At 34.8% G+C, this 8,529-nt stretch overlaps 2 protein-coding genes across 2 annotated transcripts; one reads left to right on the top strand and one right to left on the bottom strand.

Annotated features, from left to right (window-relative positions):
- Nucleotides 1-1,590: 1,590 nt before the first annotated feature.
- Nucleotides 1,591-5,783, top strand: LOC116003645. Its single transcript, XM_031243545.1, has 3 exons — nt 1,591-1,734; nt 1,841-1,960; nt 5,393-5,783. The coding sequence occupies exons 1-3, from the start codon at nt 1,714-1,716 to the stop codon at nt 5,507-5,509; spliced, it is 258 nt and encodes an 85-aa protein (XP_031099405.1). The 5' UTR covers nt 1,591-1,713; the 3' UTR covers nt 5,510-5,783.
- A 350-nt stretch (nt 5,784-6,133) lies between these two features.
- Nucleotides 6,134-6,841, bottom strand: LOC116003644. Its single transcript, XM_031243544.1, has one exon. It carries the CDS (start codon nt 6,804-6,806, stop codon nt 6,351-6,353), a length of 456 nt encoding a protein of 151 aa, XP_031099404.1. The 5' UTR covers nt 6,807-6,841; the 3' UTR covers nt 6,134-6,350.
- Nucleotides 6,842-8,529: the final 1,688 nt, after the last annotated feature.

Genomic DNA, 8,529 nt, shown 5'->3' with positions numbered 1-8,529 from the left:
TGCAAACTTCGACGACGGTTATTAGCTTCATTAACCAATTCAAAGAGAGAACGGCGAGAGAGAGATGGATAGATGATATATGGTGGTTGGATGGAGTGGAACGGAAGTTGATTACGGCGGCGAAAAGGCGAAGAAAAAATTTGAAAAAGCAGGAAGCGGTTGAAGGGCGGGGCGGGAAAGGTGCGGAGAACGTGGGAGAGACGCGAATTGAGGGAGGGAGAGGGTGGCGTCAAGGTGAAGGTGAAGGATACGTACACATAACACATTTGGGGTTGCGGACTATCGGGCAAAAGTGCGCTTCTTTACAAACCATTCCTACAATCCTACGTTCTAATTCTCAAATATAATTTTTTACAACTCTCCATGCTAATATAATACTCCCTCCGTCTCATTTTATGTGTCTGGTTCGATTAACGAGACTTTACTGAAATTATTTTTAATTCAATTTTTCATAATATTAAGTTTAGTATTAGCATACAAAATTTATATATTTAAAAACTACACTAAAATTACTATTAAACACAAAAAATCAAATTTAAAAATAAGTAAAAAATACTAAAGAAAACAAATAAAGAAGAAAGAGTTGATTTGACCAATGAATAGTAAGTAGGACAGATAAAATGAGACAGAGGGAGTAATAGAATGCTTTATTTAATTATTATGTTATTAAAATAATTAATATTACCACAACTTGTTGGTATTTATGTGATCGATTGGGAGTGAGGGCGCAGAAATTATGATTTGGCCATTCACAAGTTGGGACATATAATCTATATATTACTAATTTTTGACTTGATATAAACAAAATTAAATTCTACTAAAAATTGCCAAAAACCTTGTACTCTAGTGGCACCCGATATCCTGGTTAACACTCCCACATGAATGATGAGGGTGTGTTACTACATCGTAACAGAATCAGTAGTACTCGAAAAAGAAACAAAAAAATTCTACTAAAAATTGCATGGAAATTCATAAAAATATATTAATTTAATACAAAGTTTAATTTCATTTTGTTGTCTTAAATTTATAAGTAATAATTCATTTTTAGTCATTTTTTTTTTCAAAACATGCCTTTTAGTCTTATTATTATTGTGGCATGACTATTTTTTATTTTCCATCAACAAAATCGTTTAAATTTTGTAAAATACAACTATACAAGTGTATTTAGGTCTTTAATTATATTTTTTTAAAATAAAAATAAAAATAAATATAAATATATAGTGGGTCAATCCATTTTGGTTAGAGTTCCACTAACCATTTGAATGTAGTACTAAACTACTAACTTTAAAAATCTTTAGTTAATTTAGTTATAATACACAATTTTTTATTTTTATTTTTATTTTTTTTTTGCCAATAAGTCTATTAAAAATGTAATATAATATAATACACATCCAAGATGTTTGTTTGTTTTTGTTTTTTTTTTTTGTTTTTTTGTTTTTTTGTTTTTTTTTTGCCAATAAGTCTAAAAAGTTAAGATGGTAATTGGATTGCGTGTACAATTTCAAGTAAACTGGGCCGATACTTTTTGGGCCTTGAGGATCGAAAGTGGACCCGTCAAAGCCCAGTTCTGTATCAGGAAAGTAGAGCACAGGCGAGTTGGCGAAACATTCACAAAGTTGAACGGAGGCCAGAAGTTTCGATCTTCATAGAGGTCGCCGGAAAGCCTCTCAAACTGTACGCCCGAGCCTGAAGATCCATTCAAAAAGCTTCGCCATGATCAGTATTCTCACTCAGGTAATGCAACAATTTCCGATTCGCACTTCGCTTGCGTTTTTTTTTTGTTTTTTTTTTTGTTTTTTTTTTTGTTTTTGTTTTTTTTGACATACTATATTATACGCAGGAGCGTTTGCTGGGAGCAGCATTAGGGAGCATACTCACGGGGGTGGTGGTATTTGAGCAGCGCCGGAGTATTTACAAGACCGTCTCTGATACTCAATCTCAATTTTTTCCTCATTCTCAGGTAAAGTTTTCCACAATTTTAGCCGAATATCGATTTTCGAACCCTACTTTTTGGGTACATATTTTCCCTGGTAGATAAATTTCAGAACATTTGATTTTTTTTTTCCTGAAAATTGAGTTTGTAATTTTGTTTGTTTTTTATTGTGTCTGACATCAGTTAGCAAGGAAATGTATGTACTGAATTAACTAAAACGATCATATTGAAAATTGAACTTGAATTCCAAAAGCTTTATTAATTATATTATGTAGCTGGAGCTAGCTAGATGTTTAGCAAATTAAGATCATTTCGTGCACTCTAGTTTGGGCATTTTGCTAATGTATAATGGCTTTTAAAAGAAAATATGTTGTACAGGTAGCTCTACTTGCTTTGTGTATGATTTAGTATGCTGTAAAGCTCATATCTTTAGGCGGTTCCTGTGATGAACACGTTATATGTGCCTTTAAAACCGAAACAATCATATGAAAATTAAACTTGAATTCCTAAAGCTTTATTAATTATATTATTAGCTGGAGCTAGCTAGATGTTTAGCAAATTAAGATCATTTCCGTGCACTCTAGTTTTGGCATTTTGTTAATGTGTGTACATGTAGCTCTACTTGCATTGTGTATGATTTATTATACTGTAAAGCTCTGATCTTAGGCTGTTCCTGTGATGAACACGCTATATATGCCTTGAAACCAAAACAATCATACAAAAATAAACTTGAATTCCAAACGCTATGTTAATAAATTGTTAGCTGGAGCAAGCTAGATGTTTTGCAAATTAAGATGATTTCTATGCACTCTAGTTTTGGTATTTTGCTAATGTATAACAGCTTTTAGGCTGTGTTTAGAAAGTAGGAAAATGACTTCTGGAAAATGTTTTCCAGAAAATGAGTCATTTTCCGGAAACCACACGTTTCCACCGGATCATAGCAGTGCTCTAGTTTCTCGCCGGAAACCAGAGCACTTTGGTTTCTGCCGGAAACGTTCGCCTTCTTCTTTGAAATGAAACGGCGGAGCGGAAGTCATTTCCCGCCATTTTGGGGTGATTTTCCCCATTCAACAGAAATCATTTTCCGTTGACTGGGTTTTCCAAGTGTAGCCAAACACGGGAAGCCTGGAAAATGATTTCCGGAAATCATTTTCCGGGCTTCCAAACACAGCCTTAATTGAAAATATGTTGTATAGGTAGCTCTACTTGCGTTGCGTGTGGTTTATTACATTGCAGAGCTCATATCTTTAGGCTGTTCCTATGATGAACTTGCTATGTATGCCTTTACTCAATTACATTGTATTACTGGAAAGTGCTGTGACTCAACCAACTGGTCCTTTAGGTTACACCTTATACTCTATCTCATTGGGATGGGTAGGTACTGAAATGGTACAAATAAAATAATGTCCCTGTTAATGAGTTCAGCTGTACCATCAAACTTGCAGTTAAGCCGCTGGCTGCAGTGGATACATAGCCCATAGTATCTACATGCCCACTATATCTCATCATCAAATTTCTGGCTTGACAGTGAGCCATTTAGATCCCTTCAACGGTTCATTTCTTAAGGTCTGGGCTCTTGTTGGGTGGTTTAGGAAAGTATCATATTGACACTATTTAACCTTGGGTTAGTGAATGTGCTTAGGAAGAAAGAATTATTCTTATGCTCCATATTATGATTTTTTTTACTTTCTGTGTGATTTGTACAGTGTGTGAACACCATTTTTTTGACAGGCCATCATATAAAGATGCATTTTACCCAGTGAATTTATGAAATATCTTTTGCACTCCTAGTAATCTAGTATGCTTATGAAATCTAGGAAAGAGAACAATTGGGTTACAAATTTGAGAGAAATACAACTCATAAATCATTTAACTTTACAGTTAAAAAGGATGCAAGAGAAATTTAAGGCTTTAGCCTTTATGGAGCTTGTATTGAAAACAAAATCTCAACAGGTTGCAGTGATATTGGTTGTGATAAATTGCAATAGTGCTTAGGCCATTAAAAGAGGCAATTAACAGTGAGAACCAAAAGATTTTACTCCAAGGTTAGGAGCCAGAATGGTATAGACTACATACTCAGGGTCAAAGACAGAAATAGGAATAATTTTGGAATGAATGACAAAAATGGGAAGGTTTTTAAAAGTGGACAATTTTGGGAAAAACTCATTTGAGACAAGAAACGCAAGTCCCAAATGAGTTTCTTGAAATTTTTGAAAACATTTTTTTTTATGGTTGGTCAACGTGAAATGCAAGTGGCACTTGCGTTTCTCCCATATGATTACTCAAGTCCCGTTTGGCCGATTCTCCTAGCAACAACTCTTCTTCCAATGTCTACGACTATGGCCGATTCTCCATCCGCAAATCCTTATCCGCTGCTCGCAAGTTTCTTTCCTTGATCCAGAAGTACCTTCGCAATTCCAAGTTGTTAACTACCACCGTTTAACCGTTCGAGCTCTCAAGGATTGTGAGTTCCTCGCCAGATTAAACATGGATTATCTCTCCAGTTCTTTCAAGACTGTCAACGGGACTTCCCGGTATCTCCCGGTGGACGGAGAATCGGCCAATGGGAGAAACGTAAGTGGCACTTGCGTTTCACGTTGACCAACCATTTAAAAAAAATGTTTTCGAAAATTTCAAGAAACTCATTTGGGACTTGCGTTTCTGGCAAGTCCCAAATGAGTTTTTCCCGAGATTGTACACTTTTTAAAACCTTCCCATTTTTGTTATTCATTCCAAAATTATTCCTTTTTCTGTCTTTGACCCGCATACTCATGTAGTATTTGCCTATTTGGCGCGGATTTGCTTCAAGAAACAAACAGCTAACTAAAATTATGTATTGAAGCTTTTATAGTCCAAAAAGCATCAATGTAACACCAAAAAGATAAAAAAAGCTTTTAAAGAGAAAATCTTTTTCAAGAAGATTCACAGTTGCAGCTTTTCTCGAAGCCTCTTTTTCATTAAGGTACAATTGGGCAAAACAAGCACTAGGAAGTCCTCTCCCTACTTCAGTTAAAGTTTTCATTCTTATGGTTATACCTTTGTCATCGGTTAATGCAATGACAAATATTATGCTATTTGGAGAGCATTTCTGCATTACTTAGATTTAGATTAGCTTTTCTCTCAGCACTTTGCATATAAAATATGGTATGCCCTAGGTCACTCCATATCAAGTCAAAAAACGTTGGAAATCTTTGACAGTTTTCTGGGCATCCTACTTGTATAGCAGCTTGAGAACCTTTAATCGCTGATGTCTTTTTACTATTTACTGTGCTATTTCTCAATCTTGTTCTAATATTTTATATTCATATTACAAAAACAATGCATGAATGCAGAAAGCAACTTAAAGTTCAAAATCATAATTTGTGAACTGCTAAACTATCTTCTTCTTCTACTTTTTTATTTTTTTTTATTTTTAAATTTCTTTTCGTCGTGCCTAAGATTTTCAATTTTGATTTATAGATAAAAGAGCCTATTTTTGAAAAGGAGCGCCGCTTCGAGTTTGCACACCTATGGAATAAAACAGTGGATCAGATTATGGGACCTGTCATCAAGTCTGTCAGCTCACGTGGATGGTAGAAATCATTGTGCAATTCTAGAGCTGCTTCACAAACTTTCTACTGTCGTTTTGTAAAATTCATACACCTGCACATGCAATGGCTTCCTTGAGTTGTAGCTTTTTGTTTCATAGTGACTGAAAGAGGGAAGCAACCATGTTCTGCTGCAATGATGCAGCACATTATTAGGTTGCTTGTTTTGTGACATTCATTTGGAGTCATGTATTGAAGAAACTTAATTCTATTAATGTACCAATAAAAAACACGGAGAATTCTATGGTCTTCTGTTCTTGATATTTTCGTCTTCTTTGCATGGAAGTCATCCATTGTCATCATATTTTGAGTCAAGGAGATCATTTTATAGGAGTGGAACTTGACTGACACTTGAACCAAATTCTATTATTTGTACTCTATGTTGCAGGTTTTTTGTGCTCAATGCCTCAATGGTTCAAAGACCTAATTTCAGGTGTTTCCCTATTTTATATAAGCTGTTTTCAGGCACTAAGCTTCTCTATTTTTATGAAGGAGTTGGTTTCAGTTTATGCTAGTTGAAGAATCTGTTCAAAGTTCAAATGATCTATTACAGATTCCAATTGTTTTTAATCGGCACTGACTTTGTAAGGTGTCTGTGGATTGTATGCTTAAGTAGCTAGAATGATTCAAGTTTGCATATGGTGACAGGTCTTTTTGATGGTCCAAAGGTTATGACTGAATACTATTACTGCATTACTTATGTTACCACTAACTAAATACAAGCAATAGTAATATCTCACATCTCAGGATGAAAGAAAAGAGAAGGTAGAGGGGAAAGGAGGAGCGAAGCATTGCATCATCAAGCTTCTCCATGGACTCTAATCAACCTCTTAAACTTCAGGCTGAGCTATTGCAGCATTTGCTTTGTTCAAGTTGCGCTTCCGTGCAATCACCATGAAGAAAACACCGAGTGCCAAAAGTACAGCAAATGCCAAGCCAATCAGTATCCCTGCTGCTCCTCCAGCTCCAACCCTGTGCTTCCCTCCATCGCGAGCTGCTGTGCTTTCATGAGCAAGATCTGACTGAACAGAAGAAGCCGTGGGAAATGGTGAGCAATCTGACTCTGATCTATCGCATAAACTTAAACTAGTAGTATTAGCAGTATTATTGTTGCTATTCTGGTTTTGAGTATTAGGGTGGAAAAATGCATATGCTTCTGGCGAGATTGCAAGTGGGCTCTCGTACGCAACTCCGTGGGGAGATCGCTCTTGAGCTCTGACAATAGAGGGTAAGAAAATAAGTGCAAAGAAAAGAGTGGCTGAAGAAGAAGCCATGGTTATAGTCATGTCTTGTTTTGTGTTCAAGTATAGGAAAGTGCTAAAATGATGTTGAATATGGAATGTTTGCACTTTGGAAGGGTTCTTATAAGCTGGAATTTAGTAGTCATAATGAGGGTAGTGGTTGCTTAAACTAGAATTTATTGCAGAAGAAAAAGTAGGGAACCAAATGATAGGAATATTATCAATGCCTTGGACACACTCTAAGGTTTTTCCTTTCTGCTCCTTAGCCACTCATTCCCAATAGAGTTCAGGTGGTATGCTATGAATCCATATGATACCAACACGGTTTAGGTAAAAGGTGTTCGGTTCCCTTTTAAGCAAAGTTTTAAGTTCAGACCTTGTGAACTAAACAATAAGGTTATGATAGTTCAACTGTATAGTAGTTGAAACTTATGTGATTATGAGATACTGAGATGTTATAGGACAAAAAACAGATAGTAGTTGAAATTTATGTGATTATCAGATACCGAGATGTCATAGCACAAAAAAACAGAGAATCTAAAATCTAAATACGTATATAGCAATATACATAATAGTACATTGATGAATATACATGTCTATTACAAATATGATGACTATCATAGCATTCATCAGAATTTTTTTTGTGGTTAATTGCATCTTGATTAGTGCAATTGGGGTTAATAATTGTATCATTTGATTAGTGCTTCTGTTCGTGCTGGTTGGATGAATAGTAAACCATGAAAGGGCTCTGCAAATCATGACACTTATTGCCTATGTATCATGTGGTAGTGAGTACTCATATTATGGCTTATTATTAGGGCTAAATTATGCTTAATAATGTCCTACCTATTTAAGGGTCAGACAGTATAGTTCAAACAAAATTTACCAGGGTAAATAAGGGCTATGATCTCTTAGGTTTAATCAGTTCATTATTTATTAACTTCAAAAATTTACCATTCAATTTAATTTGGCCAGCATCGGTGAGACTAGTACAACATATAATCATATATATTGTTTTTTGTTGTACAAGGTAATATCAATACTTGGGTGCCAGTTGGTACCATGAAAAAAAAAATCTATCTTGCTTAGTCGAACATGTGGAATTCGCATTCAAATAGATCTTGCATTATGGGTTTAGGTTTCCATTAATGGAGAATTAAGCAGAAAGTTAAGTGGGGGTTGCTTGGCTTAATGTTCCAGCAAAGGCAATGAATTATAACAGACATATGATAATAATTATTGGAGTAAAAAAGTGTACTTTTTTACACCATAATGGGACTTGTATATGCAGAGAGAAAGAAAAACGCATGCTTAAAGAAAATGCACTCTTATGCCAACTCATCCCACAAAGGTCAAAATGATAGTATTAAAATAATGTCTTGGCACACATGCTGTCTAACCCCTCCCCACCCCCAATCCTCTCTTGTTTATATACTAGTTTTATACGCGCATTGCGCGTATGGGTTAATGTCCAATATTTATATTTAAATAAATATTTGAAAGTATATCAATGCAAGATTATATAGGAGAAGTTTATACATGGGTAATTGAATGTCGAATTTTTTTTATTTAAATATCTAACTCAAAGTATATGAATCCAATATAATATAGAAAATTTATTATAATTATTACTAAAATAAATGTTTGCAACCTTGTAAAATCGATAGTCTAAATATTTGGTCTAAAAATGATAGTCTAAATAAATACTACTTTTCATTTGAATATTTCTAAGTGTTCTTAATTCTCTTTTGAGTAACATTGTCATTGT

This window comes from Ipomoea triloba, chromosome 14 (assembly GCF_003576645.1).
Source record: "Ipomoea triloba cultivar NCNSP0323 chromosome 14, ASM357664v1".
In the NCBI taxonomy this organism is placed as follows: Eukaryota; Viridiplantae; Streptophyta; class Magnoliopsida; order Solanales; family Convolvulaceae; genus Ipomoea; species Ipomoea triloba.
This window is presented reverse-complemented; position numbering and strand designations above follow the sequence as displayed.

Coding starts and splice junctions, on each gene's coding strand:
- LOC116003645 (XM_031243545.1), top strand. CDS start 1,714: ATGATCAGTATTCTCACTCAG. Junction 1,735..1,840: donor TGATCAGTATTCTCACTCAG/GTAATGCAACAA, acceptor TATTATACGCAG/GAGCGTTTGCTGGGAGCAGC. Junction 1,961..5,392: donor AATTTTTTCCTCATTCTCAG/GTAAAGTTTTCC, acceptor TTTGATTTATAG/ATAAAAGAGCCTATTTTTGA.
- LOC116003644 (XM_031243544.1), bottom strand. CDS start 6,806: ATGACTATAACCATGGCTTCTTCTTCAGCCACTCTTTTCTTTGCACTT.